This window comes from Aptenodytes patagonicus, chromosome 2 (genome assembly GCF_965638725.1).
Source record: "Aptenodytes patagonicus chromosome 2, bAptPat1.pri.cur, whole genome shotgun sequence".
NCBI classification, from domain to species: domain Eukaryota; kingdom Metazoa; phylum Chordata; class Aves; order Sphenisciformes; family Spheniscidae; genus Aptenodytes; species Aptenodytes patagonicus.
The window spans coordinates 95,735,223-95,759,325 of NC_134950.1; the positions used below are offsets into that span (position 1 = coordinate 95,735,223).

General features: G+C 48.1%; 2 protein-coding genes across 3 annotated transcripts in view; one reads left to right on the forward strand and one right to left on the reverse strand.

Annotated features, from left to right (window-relative positions):
- Positions 1 to 517: 517 nt before the first annotated feature.
- On the forward strand, positions 518 to 6,536 carry PSMG4 (proteasome assembly chaperone 4). Its single transcript, XM_076330469.1, has 3 exons — positions 518 to 736; positions 887 to 962; positions 6,279 to 6,536. The coding sequence occupies exons 1-3, from the start codon at positions 554 to 556 to the stop codon at positions 6,398 to 6,400; spliced, it is 381 nt and encodes a 126-aa protein (XP_076186584.1). The 5' UTR covers positions 518 to 553; the 3' UTR covers positions 6,401 to 6,536.
- Positions 6,537 to 10,128: 3,592 nt separating this feature from the next.
- SLC22A23 (solute carrier family 22 member 23) overlaps positions 10,129 to 24,103 on the reverse strand; it is a 115,019-nt gene continuing 101,044 nt past the window's right edge. For both annotated transcript variants that reach the window (XM_076330471.1, XM_076330470.1), the window contains 4 exons: positions 22,840 to 23,072; positions 20,127 to 20,159; positions 18,184 to 18,307; positions 10,129 to 12,351 (listed from right to left, as the gene is read on the reverse strand). In XM_076330471.1, the coding sequence (XP_076186586.1) occupies positions 11,994 to 12,351; positions 18,184 to 18,307; positions 20,127 to 20,159; positions 22,840 to 23,072 (748 nt within the window). In that variant the 3' untranslated portion in view covers positions 10,129 to 11,993. The remainder of the gene's footprint in view (positions 12,352 to 18,183; positions 18,308 to 20,126; positions 20,160 to 22,839; positions 23,073 to 24,103) is intronic.

The window sequence follows — 24,103 nt, forward strand, 5'->3', positions numbered from 1 at the left end:
TGGTGGCGTGCCTGTGCACGGAGGGGGTGTGCCCCGGGGGCTGCGTGTATGCCCCGGCGGCGTGTGTGTGCATGCACAGGGGGCGTGCGCCGGCGGGGTGCGTGTTGTGCACCGGGAGGAGGCTGCGCCCTCCGGGGGCTGTACACGGAGGCGGTGTGCACCGACCGGGGGGACTGTACACCTCGGGGGGTGGGGGGCACGGAGGGTGTGCGCACCAGAGGGGGCTGTGCACGGACCGAGGGGTGCGCGTGCGTGCCGGTGGGGTCTGTGCAGGGAGGAGGTGCGCCCCGGGGAGGGGCCGTGCACAGGGCAGGGGTGCGCACCCATCCGTCTGTGTGTGCACCCATCGGGGGGGGGAAGCCGTGCGTGTACGCCCGGAGGAAGCGTGCACCCCCCGGGACGGGCGGCTACGCAGGGCCGGTGCCGGGGGCGGCACCGCCGGCAGCGTCTGTGGCGGGGCGGGCGCGGCGGAGCGCCGCCTCCCCGGGCAGCGGGGCGGGCCGCCCGCTCGGGCCTTGCTTGCTGAGGCCTGGCCGCGCCGGGAGAAGGGCCGATGGAGGCGGCGGGCGGCGGGGGAGCGGCAGCGGCGGGCGGCATCGCCCTGCACGACTTCAGCGGGCGGCTGGGCGAGCAGCGGGTGCACTTCCACGCCATGCGGCTGCGGGACTCGCTCTTCCTCTGGGTGGGCGCCGCGCCCGCCCTCGCCAGCCTGGCCGTCGCCATGTGCAGCCCCCGGGTGAGTGTCCCCGCCGCCTCTCCCGGGCTGCCGGGGCCCTGCGGCCGGCGGGAGCCCTGCGGCGGGCGGGTCCCCGCCGCCTCTGCCTCGGGTCTCCCGCCCCGCGCTGCCGGGGACTAAGCCCTGCCCTCTGCTGTGCTCCGCTTGCAGGACAGCATCCCGGTGGCCGCCTCGCTCCTGGGGGATCCCTCCGACACCGCCTCCGCCTGCCTGGCCCGGCGCTTGGGTAGGTGCGGGCGCGGCGGCTGCGCGCTCCCGCCGGGGGGGCCGGGATCCGGGGCGGCGGGGGCGGGCGGAGCCGGGCCGGGAGGTTGCCTTCCGTGGGGGCGGTGAGGACACGCGGGTCGGGCCCGGGCAGAGCCGTTTCTGGTGGCGTTGGAGCCAGCGGCCCCGGTCTGGGTGGCCGCAGAGGGACGCGGTGCTCGCAGCCCCCGGCCGAGCAGCAGCCGGTGTCCTCCGGGCTGCTGCCTGCGGGCCGGCCGGCCAGGCCCTCGGGGCGGTGCAGGTTCAGGGCGGCCTCCGTCACGGTTCACGTTTTTCAGCAGCGTACAAGTCTGCCTAGCCGCAGCTGGCGGGGTGTCTGCCTCAAGGCACGCTGAGCGTTGTCAGGACCGTGTTCTTTAATACCCTGACCCCGGCTTTGGGTGCGAGGCAGGGGAAGCACGCGCTCGTGCCCGTCGAGGGGGATTTTCAGTGGCCTCCTCTCTATAAAGCTGTGATACTGCCGTGCTGTGGGGTGGGATGGCTGTCGTGCAAGGCACGTGCGTTTTGCCTGAACGTGAAGCCAACCCTCATCACATCTTGCACCTTTTAGCCCCCAAATTCTGAGAAGTTCTGGCCTGGAAAGTCCTGGATCATCTCACAGATGCCAGTGTTTGATCTGACTGTCCCTGCAGCATGAAACGGGCACCTCTCGGGATGTCTCCATTTTCAGCACGTGTAAGAGTGTCCTGCTATACCTAGTGCAATGCCGACGTAGCCAGATTTCTGAATCTGAATGCTAACTTTCAAACTCCTGTATCTCTCCAAAAAATACTTGGCCTAATGCATCCTAGCACCCTCACATCTCTGACAGCTGCATCATGCTGGGTACTCATCACCACCTACCAGTAACTGATGCAGCTCCAGCTGGTGAACTGCTGAAGTACTCGTTACTGGGTTTTAAATGCAAGATGCTGCGCTGCTCGATCTCATCTCACTTCTGTTGTTTCAGTTAGAAAGGCCACATAGTTCTTCTTAATTATCTGTGTGCTGATCTTCGTTACGGGCAGCATGTCCTGAGTTTGTATTGTCAGGCAGTTTCACAAGTCTACACCTACTTCTTCTCCGTGGCCACTAACGCATATATAAAAAAAGGATTGCTCACAAGACTGATCTTTGGAAAACAGTACTAGCGTCTTTTTTTCATCCTGATAACTTACCTTTCAATAACCACTGTTGGAGTCTTCCCTGGTGGCAGCTCTTTCTCTACATGCTGGATTCAATCATTTCCACTTTAAGTAATAATTCTATGGGGTACTGTATAACGTGATTTCTTTATGTGTAATTAGTGCATTACCCTTAGGAAGTCAGTTAGTAAAAATGTAGTCAGAGAGGGTTTGCTTTGGATAAAGTGTAACAGTCTATTCCACTTTCCGTTTGGTCTCCTCATTACTAGTTTCTTCTGGATCTTGCTCTAAGCCTCTGTGTAGCGTTGGAGTCCAGCTAACAGCTCTAAGTTGTCTTGGTGATTCCCACCCTCTCCTGTCTTTTTTTTTTAGCGCATGTGCTATCTTCACTCTTAAAAATTTATTACAGATTTCATAGCTAGAGTTGGTAATAACTTGCATTTCCTATATTAGTTCTTTCAGTGTGCTAGGACAGGGGCTGTCTGGGTTACCTGATTTTTCTCTCAGTAAGTGGTCCAAGTTTTGCTGCCTTTTTTTTTTTTTTTTTAATTAAAGGTCCTTTTCTCATTTACCTTGCTAATTTCACATACTTTGTTACTGAGAACTGATAGTGTTGCTTGGTACTGGGATATCGGTTACTCTTTATCCTCAGGGCATAATGCACCTTCCTATTTTCTTTTTGTTTGTGTCCCCTAAGTGTTTTTCATTATTCCATCTTAAGCTTTCTGTGCCAGCCGCGGCCCAGGAAGGCTTTTGGTCGGTGTTCCTCTGTATCCGTGCCATCTAACCTCTGGGTTGCAGATTTCCTTGCTAGTCAGTCCCTTTTATATTCTTTATAGATACCATTCTTACTCGTGCTATCCTGCTTAAGGTATACTGTATTGAGGAGGGCCTGTAGACCTTTTTCACCTTTGGTTGGAAGGACAAAGTCAGTAATACACCTCTGGCTTTGAATAATTACGTGCTTCCTCTTCACCTGACCATAACTGACTTTTGAGAAAAGAAATACATCTTCTTTCTGAAATTCTACACCTTAGGTTTTAGGCTTGCTTTTGTCAATCCATCAGTTTAAGTCAGCTTATGGTCACTTAGTCCAAAATTGTTTATTCTCTTGAAACCAGTGGATCTGCAAGATCATCACTAAGCATCTCTGTATCTTCTTTGTTTCACAAAGTGCTCGGTAAGGAAACCTGTGTTCTGCCTTGGCTAGAAATACCAAGCTTTGCTGTTATTGGTGTTTAGTTTTTCTCTGGGAAATAAAATCCTTGTTACTCCCACAAATTCTGTAATAACAGAGATGCTATTCACAGCCAAGCCTAATTTGTAGCTGTACTTCCAAGGTAGCCTTTCTAAACATCCTGCCGTGTGGTAATCTTCAGGCAGGCAGTAACTTTTTTTTTCCTATGCTGTCACCACTTTTTCCATGCTCTTTCCATTTTGGTCTTCGCAGGCACTAACTTAAGTAGCATACGATGCCATTTGAACATAAGTATTTTTATTTCTTATACTTCCCAGTTGCATTCCATCACCTGCCGTTTGTTCCTGCAATGTTAGGTTCCCTGCCCTGGAGCAGGAGTTTCAGCGCTGCCATGCGTCAGCATACACATTCTCCTGTTGTTTTCTTTATAGCCTGGTAGGGGTCCTAGCCAGGCCACCTGTATTTGGTGTACTGGCTCTATCTTCTCCCTTATTTCAGGGGAATGTTGGTTTGTTTTTTTTTTCTTTTCCATTGCTGAAGGCACGCTTGCCATGTTCCTATTCCTCTTTCTACCTATTTCTAGCTGTATCTGTTTGTATCAGGTGCAAGGGACTGTTTCCCACCACCCTGCCTGATTGCTCTGGCACGAGATGTGTCTCACTAGTCAAGAAACCCAAATCCTAAAAGATTGTTTCCCGTAGGTTAGTGGAGTCCGATTCTTGAGAAAATCTTGTCCATTAGTGCCTCCCTCACCTGCATATCCTGAAATCACAGCAGTTTCGGCCGCAGTGACTGCTGAATAGCGCCATGTCTTCATCTTCCCTCTGTAGGGACTGGCAGACTCTTGGTGAAGATCACCTCAACCTCTTGAGTCTTTCCCAGCTGGGCACAGTTCCCCTCCACCACCTCTTTTCCAGCATGAATGGTCTACAAACTTATGCCCAACGCTTGTTCTGTCCTTTCTCCTGCTCCCACCGGGCTCCTCTTCAAGCTTCGATTTGGGCCTTGGCCCTGTCCCTGAGGTCGTAGGAGCGGGTCTGTGCTGCCATAGCGCCTCTCGGCACTCAGCACGTCCCCGATGATGGGCTGCCGAGGAAGCTTCTTCCCCAGTTTGAGGGGCTGGTGCAAAAGGGATTAGCAGCCAGGCTGCGTAGGAAGCAGCCAGGCTGTGTGGGAAGCAGCCCTGCTGAAGGGTTTTTTAGGTAAGCCTTGTCTTTCGCGGTTTTCTGCTTTGCTCTGAAGTTGCAGATGGTCTTCCGTGGAGGCATAAGATCTTCCCTCTTCTGTCCTTCTCACAAGAGTCCACGTGTCCAAATGAATCCGCAGGGAAGTGGGGACAGAAAAGGTCCCGCTGGGAGCAGAGATCCTCGAGCTCCACGGCACAGGCAGCCCTGAGGGATTCACAGTGTTCCTGGGAACTGGAACAGCATCCCGGAGACTCAGTTGGATCTTACGGAAACATAATTAAGAAGTTGAGTTTTGACACTGCAGCGTACGATGTAGCTTCGTTAGATAGGATAATGGTATTAATTAGTTCAGAATTAGCGTTGCATTCATTTAGGGCATGATGATGAAGCACTAGTGCTTACAAAACGTGCTGCTTTATACCACAAAATCTGGTGCCAAGCGCTAATATTTTTGCAATCAGAGCAATGTGCCGCATTATGTCAGCGTTTTGTAGTGCCAAGTCTTAAAAGGCAAATGAGTCCTTGCATTTCAGAAGCAGCTCTACTCCCTAAGCTAGGAAGCTGGTAACCTGTTAGAAAGGAAAATGATAATAAATTGATTTGCATAATGAAAATGCCTCAAAAGTGCTGTACATAAAAGTTGCTGTACATTTTATATGTATATATAGGTTTCCTGTAGTTAACTTTCCTATTTAAAAAGGATTGAGATATTAGGAGTTCTGGTGTCTTTATTTTCAATTTTTAAAATTCAGATGATATTTTTGAATATTCAGCAGATTCTCCCTGGGATCGTCAGCTCCCAGCTCATTCCCTGCCAGCAATATCTTGTGACCCAAATACCATTTTTTGCCTTCTATTTTCCACAACTCAATTCAAACGTAGTGCCTATTTTTCCTCTATGGTACTTACATTCTTCACAAAGTTTAGCTTTAGCAGCCTATAGAGAGTTACAAATTTGCTGTATTACTATGGTAAAATCTAAGTAGGATTCCATTTTATTTATACAACGCTTCTTGGTGTTTTCTGCTCTACTCTGATAATTAAGTCTTCCTGCCCCAGTGGATGTTATTTTTGTCACTGTTTAGCTCTGTCATGGAAAGCAGCTCTTAATTGTACAGCACCTCTCTCTAGGTATTTGTCATTACAGTAGCCTGTGTTACTTGTGCTTGGCTTCACCATGTTCAACCCAGGCTCTCCAGCCTCCTGGACACCATATAAATAAAGGTTAAAGGAAACAAAATTACCGACAGCAGGCTTAGACAAGAGTGATGCACACTTTTGGGGCCCTTTTTAGGGGTTTAAGGATTCATAATAAAAGGGAACTTTGTTAATTGGGGCCTAATGACTTTCTTATGCGCCTTCCCTCTGTAAGGGTTTTTCACAGCAGAGACCAACTCATAAACTAGATTTCAGTGCTAAGAGTCCAGTATGGTCTGTGGTTTCACTTAAACGGTACCATATTTAAGCAGCGTCCAAAATCCACTAAAAGCACTGTGAGGCTTTCCAGCGACTAATGGCTTTTTGCAAAAACTAGCTGATAGTCACCAGGCTTGCGTTGCCCATCTCAGTGACGCGCATATTTTTGCCCAACGTGCCAATGCTCAGGTACTCGTTCTGCTATTCCTTTATGACTGGGTCCAGCACGGCAGGAGCGGAGCATGTCGTCTTGAAAACCTGCATGATACGGCTTTTAAAAAGGCTTGCTTGAATACCACCATCACTTTTATGTAAGAGCAAACTATGGCTGACTACTCTGTTTTGTGTTTTAGCCAGCAAGACCAAAAAACAGATATTTGTCAGCTACAATCTTCAAAACACAGACAGCAATTTCACCTTACTCATAGAAAACAGGATCAAAGAAGAAATGATGGCTTTTCCAGAGAAGTTCTGACATTGTAAAATAACCTGAGTTTTTGTTTTAGAAAAACTGGTTGCAATTTTCACATTGACATTAAGTTAGTATATTTGTTTTGTATTGTTTTGATTGAATTTGCAATTGTTATTAAATATAGCCGGACCTAAATACAGTTGGACCTGGATTTTTTTTTTCAAATTTGCTACCCTGTTAAGTAGGGGATAGGTGAGTAGAGTAGAAAATACACTGCAATGTGAGAACATAATCGTAAAAGCGCGTGCAGTGTCTCGCCTGCATGCAGTATGGGGATCTGCTGGGAAATCAGTTCCAAATTCTACCTGTACAATTAATCTACTATGGAGTGGTATTGAACATAGTATTGCAGCTTTTAGTGTTCAAATAATGAAAAAAACCCCGTTTTTTTTGTATTGAAAAGCTGTAACACAAAATGAGCATGACCTTGCTCTATCTTCTTAGCCCCTGTTGGTTGTAGTACTAGCACTAAAGACTGGATTTCCTTCCATCTCTCGGGCGCTGAGAACTCTGGAAGGGTTTCAACAAAGGGTTTTCTGTATGTCCCCAAGGGCTATGTAGAAGGAAGAAAAGCACAGCTTGAATTTTGGAGCAATAGATAAATCTGTCAGGCTGCTAGAAGAGCATCATGGGTGTAAACTGACCATACTCATTAGAAAAATCAGAGCAGTCACCACCACCACCGCAAAGCACCCTGCTGCTACATCTCTGGACTTGCTTTTAGCTAGGATGGATATCCTTTCAAAGGCAGATCCATGGGGTATTTTGTTCAACGAGAAGGGCAGCTAAAAGTTATCTATACAAAAAGCCCCAAACCAACCAGAGAGCCAATGGCACGGTGACTGTTTGCAGCTGTCGGTACGTGCTGTGCTACGGCACACCACCTATTATTCACAGCAATTTGGAGGAACACTGAGCGTAGCAACCTGATGAGCGAGTCCAGGTTATTTCTTCTGCACTGCAAGTTGAACCCTGACTCAGACATAAGCTTCTGACACAGGTAAAAAATACTAGTGCTGCTGCTAGATAACTGTCCTAGCAACCTACAGAAAACTGATGAACTTACCTTGCTGTGGCGGCACAACCAGCAATTAAAAACTGTAACCGAGAGGTTGCTGATGTAGAAGGCATAACCCCTGATGAGTCTCTTGCCCTAAGGGGTTTGAACACCCAGTGGCTTCCATGTTGCAGGTTTGACGTGGGCGCAGAGGGCCCTTCCTTACGTGGTGGGAACAGCTGCCGGTCCTTGGCTGCAGTTCAAGATCAGAATAGCAAAAAGCAGCTGTCGGAGGGTATTTTCTTTTTAATTTACACCACCCAGGAAACCGAGTCAACTGTTCTTCTGTGACTGAATGTAAAAGGCAATTAGTTGCAAATCAATGTGCCGATTTAATTAGTCTGATTTAAAAATCAGCTCATTCTGTGTGTAGAGAAGGGTAGGGCTGTTGGCTGAGGTGTCACGTTAGCTGCTGCCGGACTGTTTCAGAAGTCGCTGTGAGGGAGCCAGACCAAGGAGAGCAAACTGATGGGACAACGTCATTTTATTCTGTACATTTACATACAAAGTTCTTTTCAGTAGGTACAACAGATGTAACATCATGCAGACATTTAGCTTGTAAGACTGTTTTCAGTACTTGATTTAAGCTTGTGCTATGAGGAAGCACCACCAGACTATTCATGATCAAAACGTACAGTAACACGATTCTTTAAAACTTCATCAGAAGCTGAAATGGGGAGGGAGGTCTCACCCACTAGACATAACACACCATACTCCTTTCCTGAAACATTTTACACAATACATTTAAAATGAGGTTTGTCATTTTATTTTTCTTCAAAAAAACCCAGAAAAAACCCAGAAGAGAGTTACAGCAGGGGAGATCATCCCCCCACTTAATAGTGTTGTCTTATGTGCCAGCTACAGGCGCAACTTGACTTGACATTCACAGAGTTCAGTTAATGGCACTTCTGCTTCCAATTTGGTGACCTTTAGTGTTTGGCTCCAGGAAGTGGCAACAGTTAAGTAAAATACTTCCATAAAAAAAAAAAAAAAAAAAAAGCCTGCTCAACAAACCCAAAAAGTAAATCACACAACCCCCTTTCTGAGTGGCCACAAAACACTTGCAAACAGGCAACTGTCGTTATCCATTTGCAGTGTGTCTGGCAACAAAAGCAGTACTGAAACCTTAAAAGGGGACAAAACCCCCCAAGATCAAGCATAATGTCACATTCACATTTTTGTTTAAACTTACAAAGATGGAAGAAAGCCCTTAAATGGTAAACCCAAAGAAAAATCCACTGATGGTCTTAGAGGTTACTGAAGGTTCACAGAAAAAGGCCAAAATGGACAGGACAGCTTTGACCGCTTCCCCTGTTGCGGTGGCCAGAAAAAGCCGCCTGAGAAAAGCCTTTCCTGGCGATGGCTGCGGAGGAGAGGCGTCCGAGGAGCCGATGGTGCGGCAGACTGGGACCCCAGCAGAGAGCCCTGTCCTGCCGCAGGACTAGGCAGAGCAGAGTAAGCATCTCCGCGTTTCCTTTCTGCCCTGCTGCATCACCTGGTACCCGACTCCTCCACACAAGATAGGCTTAGCAAAAGCTTTCCAACTCTGTGAGCGTGTGTGGAAAAAAATAATCATCACAGAGGTGTTCATCTTTTCAGGAAAAGGAGCAAAACTGGAGCTGCCAAAGCAGGAAATTAGTTTGTGTTTTATTGTCATGACAGAGGCAGAGGGCCAGACCAACTTAAGAAGCTGGGGATCCCCACGTTGCAGAAGATCAGTACCGACTACCTGGTTTCAGGCAAAAAACCCAAAAAAGCAGCAAATCAAGACAATTCCGTAAGACTTTTAAAAAAAAATCGCTGCTTGTTCCTGTCACCTAGTTTGTTTACTATATAAATGTTGATATGTTTAAACAACCATTCTCTTCCCTGGGCCCGTCTGTCATCAGAAAGCAACCACCAGAATAGGAAACGATAAAGTGCTGTGGACAACAGCGGCGAGCACAGCAGGACCGCTGACAGTGCCGGAAGCAGCCGGTTTGATAGGCTTGTGGACGGTCTACAAGAGCCATACCGTAGCTTGAGCACACACGCACAGAGACCACGAACGAAGGAGCCGCTGACTCCATGGCGTGATGGATGGCAGGACGCTGCTCTCCGCCTCTGCGCTCGCCCCTGCTCCCCCGCTTTCAGGCCCTTTTCCATGAAGGCTTGTTTTGCTTCTTCAATTTTTTGTTGTGAACCCGCTTCCCCCCCCCCCCCCCCCCGCCCAATGTGTGTGGCTTGCAACAAGCATCTCATATCAAAGGCAAAAGTTATTGCACAAATTTGGCACGTGAATACTGCATGAATGGGGAAGGCCTGGGTTTTTTTTTCCTTAGGTGAACACAGACTGCAGAAGTCTCAGCGCAGAACAAAAAGAGAAGCAGCCGTGCTCAAGCTCGACAATAAAACTTGAGTGTAAGGAAGATTGGGCTCTTGCTGTCACAGCAAGTCTAGCAAAGGTGAAAAAAACCAGTAGTGTAACTTTGGGCAAAACTACCATCAACTGGTCCAGTGTTTCTTACCAGGCTCAAGAAGAACCTGAATGTCCGCATCCTCTGTACAAAAATTAGCAGCTTTAGGACAACGTTGTTACTCTGAACGCAACAATCTCTGTCGTTTCTGCAGGTCTACCTGTCCCCTTGCACGCGTCAGTGTCTGAGGCCGCGCTACTTACTGCATTGCCTGCTGGGAAGCACGTATCTCTGATTTATTTGGGCCTGTAAGAGGACATCGGCAGCCTAATAGAGGATGGAAATTGTTAGGTACAGTAGTTAATCGACAATATATACAGCAAAGGAGGGAGGGAAGGTAGAAGAGGAAAGATACAGCAAAGGGGGAGGGAAGGTAGAGGAGGAAAGTGCAAATGAGCGCTTTCCATGCGTACGAACGCAAGATGTACATCAAACAAAGTGGCAATCATATGGACACTCAATACAACATCAACATCCTGCTGCTCTGGTTGTTTGAACGTCTGCACTACTGAGCAATCACAAATGGATGGCCTGAGAAAGGAGAAGAGGGAGGGAGAGCAGGGAGGTTAACTACAATGCAAGAAAGCTGTTTGTTTACAAAGTTCTTGCATTGAACTAGATCCTCACGATATTCACAGTGAGAACCAGAAGCCGATGGCCAAAGGAAATGGTTTGGGGGCTGGAGGAGAGAAGTCAGGCGGCCACTATCAAAGTGCCATCTGCACAGTAAGAGACAAACTGGGTGTTCGCTTTGCTTAGCCTAGAGTAGGATCCATCCAATTTAAGTAAACTTTTTTTTTTTCTGAATGGAAGTCCTACGAGAGCAGCTGGGGAAGGGGGGAAATCTGGGTGAGTTCACTGTATATGCTTGGGTCAGAACCAGAAAACATCTCTAAAAGCCCCAGGACAGCCAACTGTAAGTCATTATTCACAGGCTATCAATTCATTCCTTTCCGACAGTCACTTAAGCATTTTGTCCACTTAAATTGAAAACAAAAACCCTGGTTCTAAAAACAGGCAAAGCAGTGCCAGGGCACTCACTTCCCAGGAGCGGGAATCCCAGCCGCGCTGCCTTTTGGAATAAAAGTAGAGATCGTAGCCCACGCTCCTTACTTTTTGTCCCTGCTGGTCTATGCTCTTCTCCTGGAGCAGTCAATCAAGAGATTCTGGGCCGCCTGGTAATTAAAGCCATTCTTGGAAAAACTAATTTTTGCATCATTGGTCAAATCACTTACATCATCTATATTACTATTAAAGACCAGCGGGAACCGTCCAAAATAGATTAATGGACTCTTAAAATGCAGAAGGCTGATTCTCGTTGAAAAATCAGCTTGGTTAGGTAGGATTTTCTTCACTGCATTCGGTGAAAAAAACCCCAGTACTAATTTAGAAAGTAACTTTTAAGTGCGCATGGGCTACAAAAACAAACATAAGCTTCCTAAAATGCAGTCAGAGTCACAACAGGTTTTTCTTTTTTTTTTTTCTTTTTTTTTTTGGTGTATACAAACACAGCAGGCAACCTGGGCGCTTGGACTTTCTAGACAGGCACAAGAATTTTGCACAAGTCTAAATTTCAGTCAATTCAACTTTGCAGTGGATCCCTCTTTCCTTTAAAGAAACACAAAAACAAAACAGAAAACAACCCCCCCACGGTTTCTTTCTTGGAATGGCTGCACCTCTTATTATAAGATGGCTTCATTTTTGTGATCTATGAAAGGAAAAGGAAATAAAGTGCTTCTTGAGAATAAATCAAAATAAATATACGTATTTAATGGCAGGAAAAAAAGAGTTCTGAAGGGCTCCCTCCGGCCAGGTCTTTTCCCAGATGAGTCTTTTCCCCCATAACTTTTTCAAGAGCAATCTGCACAACAGTTGAAGATGCCAAAAGTTGCTTTAGCAGCAGAGTTGAATTCCCCCAAGTCTGTGTCTGCTCCATCACTGGTTTGTAAAATCTGTGCAAACACCTTTGCCCAAAGTGCTGCTCCTCCTGCACAACAGCATCAAATAAAATACGAAAGAAAGAGGAGAAGGGAAAAAAAAACCACCCAACCAAAAAAAAAGAAGGAAAAAAAAATCCACCCGGTTACATCGACTTCATCCCGTTGGCAGTGGTGTTCTCTGAGATCCCGTCGCTCACAGCTGCCGAATCGTGGAGGCCGGAGTAATCCTTGAGTTCAGAGTTTGTCAGGAGCAGGGGCTGCTCCCCCTTCTTGTGCGGCAGGAGGGGCTGCCGGGTGTAATGTTCCCCATCTGGGATGTTTTCGGGCAGGTTCTGGTTCTTGCTCTCCGGCAGCAGCAGGATGCAGATGATGCAGATGAGCGTACAGCAGGCGAAGATGACGTGGTGGAGGAAGTAGCCTTTCTGGTTGTGGAGCTCCATGATGGGGGCGGTCAGGCGGCCGAAGCCCGCACTGGCCAGGACCAGCCCCAGCCCACCTCCCCTGCAAACACAGCAGAGTGAGAGCCCGGCCCCACAGCCCGCTCCTGCCAGCGCAGCCCCATCGGCACTGGGGTTGGGGGGCCCACAGCCCTGACGGGTCCCCCAGACCACCTCCCTGCCTGGCACGCACCCGGGCGTCCGAAATCTCTAAGGCAAACCTAGTTTGTTCACAGCTTTCATACTGCACAGTTACTCCAGTAGGGAGTTGCTTTGCTGTTGTAGATCATTGCTGCCTGTTTGCCTCAGTGTGGGGAAACAACTATACTCACTTAAGTATCTTTTCACATCCATATAACTGCCCCCACATAAGAAGAGGAGGAGCTTTATCACCTGAGTGTGTAGACAGCCCTCTATAAAGTACTCCCATTTCCAAGTATTCCCATATTCAGTGAGGGAGAACCACATTTTGCTTAGCATGCCTGCCTTCTCCAGCTTAGACAAGACACACCAAGAAGCAGTAGGTGCAGAAGTCAGTTTTGGCTGCCTCTACAGTATCTGGCATCAATCAGCAGTGGAGGGCAGGAGATTAGACTTTACAGGCCACTGCCTCGATCCATTATACCAAACGCTGAGTGCTGAAATATTTCCTCCATAAAAACATGTTGTGGCTGGAACTTCTCAACACACTGATGTTGTAATAAAATGCATAATTTTCAGAAAAAGAAGATAGCATAGCTAGTGGTCAGAATAGGAGAACAAGAGTTTGGGATTCATTTCCGAGACCTCCTCTTAATTCACTGTACAAGCTGAGGTAGGTCCCTCACTTCACTCTTTCTTGCTCTTCTCGTGTATTCTTGTATCACAGAAAGGTTACGAAAAGGTTAGCATTGCTGAAATGCTTAAATTATAAACAAGTAACTTTATAAAATATTCTTTATCACAGAAATGCTTATTTATTAAATGCAGTGTGCTTGTGTCTTGAGATCATACATGCAGCACACCAAAAACCAGTGAAAACACATTACAGCTTAAAAAAAAAAAAAAAAAAGTGTGAAAATAACCTCATCTTCCTCCAGTCGCAAGCATGGAAGTCGCTTGTGCAAGCCAAATTCAGTGCTCTCTCCTGATGCTTGGCTATGCAAGCAACCTCTCTTGCAATTCCTCGTCTTGCTCATCGACGCCTCTCCAGGTCCTGGCGCAGGCAGGCCTGGCACACCTCCGGCCACGTGCGCACGCCCACCTCGTTTTGAGGCACAGCTCGTGCTCCCGGGCCCTGTCCCTGCTGGGTGACCCCGCACAGAAGCGGCACCACAGGCGTTTCTCTGGGGCAGACCATTCCCTCCTCCTGCTGCGGCATGACCGAGGTCTCCGGCCAGTGGAGCGTCACCCTCAAGTGACTCGTTTTAGCAAAATCTCTGAGAGTGGCAGCTTGTCCTTCATTTTCCAAAGACCCTGCTGCCTGCAGAGGGAGGTCTCCCCGTGAGCTTAAATCGCTGGCACCCTGCTCCCCACTCCCCCACCAAGCTCGGCTGGGCAGCACGCTTTCTGCGGGTCCTCTGGGAGATGCCATCTATTCCCAAACCCTCTGGTGATCAGATGGGCTCAGGTGCTTCAGTTCCTGGCCCAATGTCAGAGATGTAATTATTAACGATAACCGGACCTTACAGAAGACAACTGCAGAAGGCCAATGAACTGCTTTACATCAACTACTTGGAAAAAAAGTTTCATCGACTACTGAGCATACTAGAAATCACAGCACGATAAACCTACAAAATGCCAAATTCACTCAGCCAACCACCGTGTTAAAGCTAATCTTCACCCAATCCTTTCCGAAATCCACTGCTGCTTACTTGACAGCTGAAGGGCAGCAAGCACAGATTTCAAAAGATGCTCTTGGGACACTGACTGGATCAAAAATTCACATCTGTACCTTCTAATTCTCCAGACTCGGCAGAGCATCCTTCACAGACAACAGTGATTTCCCCAAAACTTGCCAGCTTTCCGGTGGCAATTTAGAAACCCAGCTGAATGCGGCCATTGTGCAGCTGGCCTCCCTGCAACTTCATTAATACACTCACATGAGCAATCGACACAACCAGCCCCGAATGCATGGCAAATCACTCTCCAAGCTGGCTCCGGAGCAACAGAAGCCCGGCTCATTTACATCAGTGTTTGCTACAGCTAAATTGTATCTCAACCCCCGAGAAGGACCTGAGGTGAGTTTTAAAAGCCACTGTAGAAGGATATCAAGCAAGCTGAAAGGAAACAGGAAAAGGCAACAACAAAGACGGCTCTGTCATTACGGGTCAAGCGGCTTCAGATTTGGAGGGGGAAAAAGAAGTTTTTCCATATGACGTCAGTAATTAGAGCCGGCGTTACTTTATCCAGCGCCATCAAATCCTGGCAGAAGGCGGCTTGAAAATACATTTTGGTATGCGTCCTAGAAGATTTTTTTAAATGTTTGACTATACTGCAAATATGAAAAAAACCCCAAACCAAAACCAAACTGAAAATACCGTCAGGCATTTTCTGTTGTTCACGTGCACATCAGGAAAACGGGTACAGGACAAGAGAGGCAGCACCCTCATACTTCACACTGTCTTTGTAGGCGTCATGGGGCAGCAGGTGGAAACCAAAAACATTCAGGGTGTTTTGGGGCACCACTCCTCAGTACAAGGTCTCCCACGGCAGGGGGCCAGCGTCTGTACTTCAAACGCGCTCCGAGGTGCAGAGCGGAGCCAAGGGAGGGAGTGCGAGGGCTGCTGGCATCCACGACGAGCCCCAGCTTCTCCCCTTGCACCTCCGCCTGGGAGGCTTTCCCACAGCACAGCCCCACGGGTGATCAGAGCCACTTCCCCGACCCCTGCTCGCCCAGCGGCAGCAAGGCTGGATGGTTTGCGTGAGGCTTACCGTCCTGACATGGTCCAAAATTTTGTCCTCAGAAAGGGCCTCCCTGTTCACGGGGGAGAATTTCCTTGCTCGCTACCGCAGTCTTTTTTCAGAGAGCAGCAAAACATCCTCACTGATATTCTTTGCTCAAACCAGGCTAAACCTAAGAAAGTGGACTTGCCCTTCTCAGCACTGCTCAGGGGAGCAGAGAAATGTTAATCCTATCTTCGGATGGCCATTTGTCTGTCTCGAGCAAACGGGTCGACATGCAGCATGGCTCAGAGTACAAAAGAGCCAGAGAGCTACTCGGGCTGGAGGAGACTTTGGGAGAGCACCTACTCCAGCCTCCTGCACAAAGTGGGGCCAACACTGAATTCAGACCAGCCACTCAGCCAGCTCAGCCACTTCTTGAAGTCACTCCCTGAAAACCTCCACGGTTTTTCCCTGCCTTTCCTGTGTGTAAGCAACCCTGTTGTGCACTCAGCCCCAGGACAGAGCTTCAGTAACGCACCAGGACGCCCTTGGCCTCATGGGGCAAGGCACCACCTTTGAAAAGCCAGGCCTGGTTCAGGTCCCCGTAAACAGCACTGTACCCCACTGGAAATTTGGCTTGAGACAGCTATTGATGGGTAAAGCTCCTAATTTGGCCATCACTGCCCACTCTTCATTTCTTTGGCTGGGTGGGCACAAAAGCAGGACACAGAGAGAAAAAAAATAGATATCTCTTCCACTTGGTAGTAACCGAGCATGCAGAGGGTGGGGAGAGGACACACCATGCTTTCCTCAGCCTATTTCTATTTAGTAGCCGTGCAGACTGCAGTGGTGCTCCCGTCAAGATTATTAGAGATGGATTATCGGCGCCACTTAGTGCTTAAATTCAGCATTTGGAAGGAGCTCTGTACTGAAGCCCCCAGTACAAGGAAGGGGAGTTCCTGGTGAAGCCCTCCTACCTAGCGCCAGGAGACCGGGGTGCAGTGCAAGGGTACGAAGGACCCTCTGTGCCATGTGACAGCGTGGGACCTTTGTGTTTCTGCAGCAGGCAGCACCTCTTGGGGATGAAAAAGGCTGTTTTCCTCCTACACTGCTGTAACCGTTCATCTCAACACCACAGCAGTAGAGCTGGACGGGTGCTACGGCTTCTCTTTCATGCCACTGCTACCCCGATAACAGCAGTGCTGTTTTTGTCCCTCAGGGATGAGGGATTACAGGTAAAGGATCTGATCAGGGAAACCCCAGAGATGGCCCCAGCGCTCTCTCTGCCTCCCTTTTCCTTAAGGTTCCTCGAGATTCAACCAAAAGCATATTAAGATGGTCTGAAACAGTAAAGGGCATCTGAGGCAGTATTGTGGAGAACAGGTTATGAAGGAGCAGCCAGATCCCACCGAAACACAAGACACAAGGCAACTTAACCACACCTCTGCCTGAGACAGGTTTACACACCGTCCTAAACTCCACCTCCTAATTACAGCCCTGAGTGGATCTTATCAAGAGCTTCACGGTGGTAGGACCGCAAAGCGCTGCAGAGTGTCATCATCCCTATTAATAAACGGGGACCCTGAGGCACATCCAGCTATTGTCACTCGCCTGGCGTCAGCCAGCAGAGTCGGGGAAGCAGAATTTTGGCTCCCAGCCAGGATTTTGTCCTCTTCTCTGTAGCAACGTAAGTGATTTAAGGAAAAAAGCTTGCTAAGTTCACACTGCACATCTGACCCTACTTGGCAGATTCTCTTCTGGTTGATGTGGCCAATTCCTTATCTATATGTCTTCCAAACAGAGACAAGGAGAAAATTAAAGAGGCATAAAAACACCAAACTGACTGACATGCACATAAGTAAATAGCTGTTAGTGTTTCGGGCTGCTATATAATCTCCTCACCACTCACACTGCCTTTCCCTGTGGAAATAACGTTATCTGTAAAATACATTCACAAGTCAGATAGCTTGGAAGAAAAGGCCACAGATCAAGGAGGCTCTGGCCACTCAGCTGACAGTTTTGCTATAATACTTGTGCAGCGTTATTGAAAAGGCTTATAGTTTGTAGAAAAAAAGAAAAAAAAGAATATCCTCTTCCCTCCACCCTCCCTCCCACCCATATGACCGACATTCCTGGGAAATTCAATGGAGTCAGGGCAGACTCCTGAATTGCTGTGGCATTGCTGAAAGCATAATCCAGAACACAAAAGCACAACCTTTGTGCTGTGGAAGATAACAGTGAATACATAAAATGGTACAAAAACCTGACTACACAAAGACATTTTATGGGAAGCTCTCCAGCGAAGATCATCTGCCTGATTTCTACTATTGCCCAGGATGAAAGCGATCCTCTTTAGAAAAACTTTCAGCCTCTGCTAAGATAGATCTGGGTGCAAAGAGAAAGATGACTTTCTCCGCAATAAAGGCGGGCCACTCCCACTGGTGCTGCTGTAGGAGAGGCAGACTTGCAGAGCACCTATACGCACTAAAAGCATTTAACACCACACGTTGCAACACCTCCTTTCCACCGAAGCACCCCTACAGCTGGCTTGATTAACCTGCTCTGTGGAGGCAGGGATTGCCTGCACCTATGTCCTCCTCTGCACCCTCGTGGAATTTTTCTTTTAATATCAAGCTGTAGACTCACATGGTCACTGCTTGTACAAATCCAGCAGAGTAAGCGAAGCGATAACCATGTTCTACTGCACTATCTGGTTCAGCTAAGTATTTAAGACCATACCGCACTGCAAACAAATGCAATTCATATGATGCCTGGCCTGCTGATAGTCACCACGATGGGACACAAGGTGGAGCCATCGGAAACAAAGCCCCTCTGTCTACAGACAGGCATTTACTTAGGCAGACTGACTGCAGTGACATTAAATTAAAGAGCGGCCCAAAAATTGCTGCGAGGTCTCCAATTATGGGGGATTTCCCTTCCCATACAATGGGCTAAGCTACACAGCCAGTTATCAATTAAATGAGGATAATTTCATCCCCATCCTTTGAAGAGGGGGGCTCCAATGTCTCACCTGATTACTGTGGGTGTGATTTCAGCACAGAAGAACACGCTGAGGCTTCCAACGGCATGCGAAGAAAACATACCCACGATGGAAAACGCGGTAGAGAATTTGTCTTTGACGCTGTCACTCATACCTGTCAGTGTGTTCATAAAAAGTGAGAATGAGGCCAAACTTCCAAGGAAGAAAACAAGAAAACAGGTTTATGTTACTCATTCTCCCTAGAGAAGATTGAGTCATTTTTGTAATAGTAATTTAAAACCGGTATTTATAAAATCCATTCCCCAAGCACCCGAGACACAAACATACGTGAAAAAAAATCATAATGTCATGCCACAAATGGCAGCAATCTCCGAATTATTTATGCCCAGCCACCACAAAAAGGTAAAACCCAAGAAAAAACACATATTTGGGCAGTCTTTTAGGCACCAGCCACTTCCCTCCCACGTTTGACAGGCAGTGTTCATCAAGCTGCCAAACATCTGGTACAGCTCGGTGGCTTAGGCGCTGGAGAGGCTCGCAGGACAAGAGGGGAAAGAAATAAAAGTGCTTCCATCTCCGTGCTAAGCATGTGACTGATCCTGCACGTGATCAGTCTGCAAACTCTGTCGTAACCCCCAGCTTGACAGCCTTTGCCTGACAACTCTGGGAGAGAAAAGCCAATGCCAAGGACGGTGAAGCACTCCCCTAAGTCACCGTGCCCAACAAGGCTGTTTGCTCAATCATTTCACGGCTGGAGGGCAGCAAGGTTTCTGGGAGCAGTGTCTATCAAGCACAGGGAGAAACCCCAGTAAATCTAAACAAAGATAAAGGAAACTGTCTCCTGGCCATGATGACAACACATCCCTGAGTTGATCCCTGCTCGCCACCTTCTGCGGGCAGGGGCGGGATATCTAATCCAGGGTTGTACAAGCTTATGCAGTCCGTCCTGGCCAGCAAGGAGGCCACGTTGTTCACAGAGACTATTGTGCCATACGAGGGGAACACATCATGCCTAACAGGAGCGCTGGGGAAGGGGCTGGAGCTTTGCAGCCAATGCCCCCCAGCTTCCTCCAGCCAAGTCCCAAGATCTGCCCAGAGAAAGGGCTGCTCATCCGCCTGCAGTCCCAAGCAGGTATATTTTCTGGGTTGGATTCAATGAAAAGTAACACCTGCTTTTGTTCTTGCTGACTATGTCAGCTCTCAGGAGAGCAAAGGTATTTGGGAGCTCTTAGGTTACAACTTCTGAAACGTGCTACAGCCTGCTCAGGGCTAAGCCCTTTCTGCAATGCACCCCAAGTGTGGGGGAGAGAGCAAATACTGCCAGCAGATAAGGACATGAGTGCGGCACCTTGCAAACTACGGGTCTGTGAGGCTCCCTGGCAACTCTTGCATAGCGGGTGAGGCTGCACCACTGACCCCCCAGGGAGTCGTGACTGCTCAGCAGAACAGACCTTGGAAAAGCTGGGCAAGGACAGGTCCGTTAAATCAAATACAGAAGGGAAAATTTTGTTCCCCTGTACCCTGTCACTGCATTGCTATTATAGTACTTCAGGCTGGGATAAGGTGCCCAGGGAAGTATTTTCTAAGGTGCCTAAGTCCCCCTATCAGAAAGGACTTTGGCATCTCAGATCTTTCTGGAAAAAAACGACTGGGAATGTTGCTTCTGAGAAGGAGACTTTCTGAGAAAGCCTTGCCCCGTATCTAAAAATAAACCCTGGGGGACCTCTGCACCCTCTCTTGACATGCAGAGGTGAGTCAGACTATGTCGAGGGGATGCTACACCGAGAGACTGCATATAAACAAACAGGCCTGCCTATGAGCGGGGTCCCAAGGCACTGTGTAGAAGTGGGCTTTCCCTCTGCACCCCTCTGTGGTGGCAGCTCCACTCTGGGTGCTTTGGCCCTGGCCTTTCGGATCTACCCGCTCCCAGAGGAACGCTTCCTGCATGACGCAGACTTGTCTGTAAACCATACCTGAGTCTGGAAGTTGACTGTATTTTCCGATCACTGGATCCAAGACCACAGAAGTCAGAGTAAAATAAAATTAAGAGAGAGAGGGAGAGAAAACAAGAACATACTGTTGTTACATATTTATCCATCCAAAGAAAAGGGAAAAAAAATGGTAAATCACCATAAATCACGCCACCCTAGCCCCCCATTCACTTCTCCTTTCCCAAGCCACCACTGGCACATCTTCCTGTGGCCACCAGATAGGAGATGCCATTTCCAGGCCCCTTTCAGCTGGAGGACAGCATGCTAATGAGACAGAGATAACAAACGCAGCAGTAAAGCATTTTTAAGAGCCCCAGAATTACCACTGGGATTAACACAAAGGCCTCTTTGTCATTAACGAAGGGGGAGAAGAGAAACCGCCCTCATGCTGCAGCCCCAAGGGAATGGCTAACAGAAGCTTTAGTTAGAGAGCAAAACTCTGGGCATCAGCATTGTCCCACTGGTGGGAGACCTATTGCTCGCCAAAACCCTGAGCTGGTGGTCCATGTGTCACGCTAGCCACCAGCTGCCATGCGTCCTAAACGTAAAGGAGCACACGACAGTACTGGGCAGCAAGGGAAGGGCAGCGGCACAAGCTGGGCGCAGCTCTGCTGGTCATCTCCCACTAGGCTCCTGTGACATCCCAAGTGACATCCCGAGGTCTGGAGGAAGGGCCAAACACAGCAAGCCTCAAGGTCTGCCGCAGGTTTGCTGCTGATGGAGAATGCTCCCATCCCTCTCTCACCCTCCTCCTCAAATTCTGATTTCGTTTGCTAATTACACCCAAATTATGCTAACCTAAAACACGCAGGAGGCTGTAACAGATTTCATAATCGGCAGGGTCACTGCTTCTCTCCAAACACTGTCTAACTCTTCTGAGGAAGAAGGGGGGCATGGTCTAGAGCAGGGGGAGATGAGCTGCTCTGAAGTTCAAGGCTGCCTTTCCCTCCTCACAAAGAAAAGGGCAAGGGCAGAGTGGGGAAGGCTGACGGGTGCATGGCACTGAGAGAAGTGTAGGTGCCAACGTAGCAGAACGCACCTAGAGCCCAAGGCTGCTCTTAGTTTTAGCAACTTTGCTCACAAAATCACCTAAACCCATTATGGAAAAGGTTGTAATGATTCCTACAGGGTGCTCCTCCCCACCTCCCTCACCCCTTTTTTGTTGTTGAAAAACTGCAACCAGATTTTCATGGCTCTGGAACAGACTAATGGCTCTGGCACACTTTCTCTCCACTAAGCAATTGCATATTTACTACCTCAACAGCCTCAACAAACATCTGACATCCTTAAAAAAAAATATTAGATGAATCTAGTGTAGAGAGACCCTGATGGACACCACCACAAGAACATGGATTTTCGGGAGGTCGCACACACGCTCAGTGTGCATCTGCATGTGAATGGTCACAGTCTGTCAACAGGCTGGGGATGAGGTGGGGCCGGGGGCTTCTCCCGCTCTCAGTTGAGACTGCTGGACATGGTAAACGTATGCTCAAAGGGCATGTAGACATCTGTGCCAGGCTGGGAGCAAACACACATGATTTTGGAGTTTCCCCCATGTCATGAAAGAGTTCCCTGTTTCCCTCCTACACTCCCACAAATAGCTTGTTCGCTAAAGGTTAACTTAGTAAACGCTTTCAGGAAACGCGGTCTGTAAATATGGACAATTCTTGCTGGCTCGGGGCTGCCTTCAGCATGCGGGAATGTGAAATCTTTCCATCCTCAATGCAAAAAACTCTTTCTCATTAAAGCCCTTAATTATTTCTAAACTTAGAAATGAAAACCAGCAACAACCAGTGTTCTGGTGTTTGTCTCGTATCCAGTTTGTCCAAAGCATGTCTCAACCCTCTTCCTCCTTCCTTGGGGTGAGGTTTCGTGGGACAGGGGCTGAACAGTTGGCAACTGTGAGAGGGGCAAAGCACATCCCACCTTCGCTGTGTTTCAACACCTTTCTGATCCATCAAGTTCACCTTCCTCAACCAACAAAAAATTAAGACAAGGAAATAAAATAAAAAAAGGGAGTATTTCCCTTTTTAGCAGTTTTAATAGCTGAAGCAGCTCAAAAGGGCCAGAGAAAGGTCACTGCCTGCGAACGAGGAGGTGGGACACTCTTGCTTTTGGCAGGAACAACCCATTTGAAAAGCTGTGTCGCCTCACAAAATCATGTGTATATGTTCACATCGTCTATACATACACACCATGTTAAAAGTAGAGTCTTTCAGCTGCATATTTCCATGTTAGCTGTGTATTACTTGCACATTGCAAGATGCTTAGAGCAGGCAGAGGACATATACCTACTGCTTTAACATCTGTTTGGTTTAGAGGCCATCTGAGAAGCAGACTCAAGTGGGAAAGTTTTCCCTTCCCAATCCCTACCCAGCTCTTTTCCCAGAGGCTATTTCACTGAAACAAAACTAAAAGCGTTTTTTGTTTGTTTGTTTTTAAGTGACAGTCTTAGAAGCAGCACCAATGCTCCATGAGCTTCACCATGGGGACTCATCCAGAACACAATGGCTTTTGTTAATGAACCTAAGACAACAAGTGTTTGGGGGATCCTTCAAACAAATTCAGCTTCTTAAACTAAGCAGGTGTACGGCATGTCAAATCTGAGAAAGGCAAAGGAAATGCTAATATTTCCTGCTCCCTTATTTGCATGTCAAACTTGTGTGGTCCTGAAAAGCTCTTGACTCCAACTTACAGTTGAGAAGGCCCAGCTGCAGAAGCGATGCCAGGGCTGTAAGGATCATGAAAAGCAGGAGTCCTCCTCTTCTCCCCAGAAACCCGACCACCGGGCACATGGCCAGGCAGGATGCCAGGGCAATCCCAGCCATGGTGTAGTAGTCCGCATAGAAGTTGTGGGTAATTGCCATCTTCGCTTCGTGCCCCATCATGCTTTTTGCAAAACAGTGGTGTATGCCGTAACCAGTCAGCCTAGGGGAGACAAGAGAGGGCAAGAGGAGATCATTGCTGAGAAGGCAGCCACGCACTGCAACGTAATTCAATGTAGGAACACGTTAATGCAGGAAGAATTTCTTCTGCTGCAGGAATACAACACCTAATGCAAAAAGACTCGTCTCAGACTTCTAGGTGCCACTGTAAAAATAAGCAACGATCAAAAGAAGCAAAAGAAAAACCTCTCTATTCAACCAGACATTTGCAATCTACTGTCTTTATTCATATAGCTGTTGCTCGTGGTACGATCGGGGTATGAGCAACTTTACAAGGACTCCTAGTACGTGATTGGTTTTCCCAGTGTATTTGAGAACTCCCTTAGCTCGAGAAGGACATCTCTCTGTTCCCAGTGCATCCACTGGCAGCCACAGAGCCAGTGCTGCTGCAGCCTGTGTGCTTGGACAGCAAAACACTGCGCAATACAGATGTGTCTTCCAGGAAGACCCGTCTGCCTGTGGCATTTGGTCATACTAAAGATTGCATCTCACTTCCCAACTTAGCCTGTTACAACTGAAAACCCCTTAGAAATGAGTATTTGAAGTCACATGTGCTGCAATGATTATTACAATTATGAAACAATAAGCCCTAATTCAATCTACACATTTACACCACCCTTCATAGCAATGTGTCTCCCCTTCTTTCAAAAGTTTCTTTGTGATGCCAGTGATGAACATCTTGCCACTCCATTTCACTCCTCTTTCTCCTGTCCCCCCCAGCCCCCCAAGAAAGGAAAAGAGAAAGGAAAAGAGAAAGGAAAAGAGAAAGGAAAAGAGAAAGGAAAAGAGAAAGGAAAAGAGAAAGGAAAAGAGAAAGGAAAAGAGAAAGGAAAAGAGAAAGGAAAAGAGAAAGGAAAAGAGAAAGGAAAAGAGAAAGGAAAAGAGAAAGGAAAAGAGAAAGGAAAAGAGAAGAAAGGAAGGAAGAGCAGGGGATTGGAAGTACAGAAGTCAGATGAAAAGCCCCAGCGTCACCCCTGACGTGGTGCAAAACTGCAGCAGAGCTGCTACGGGAGG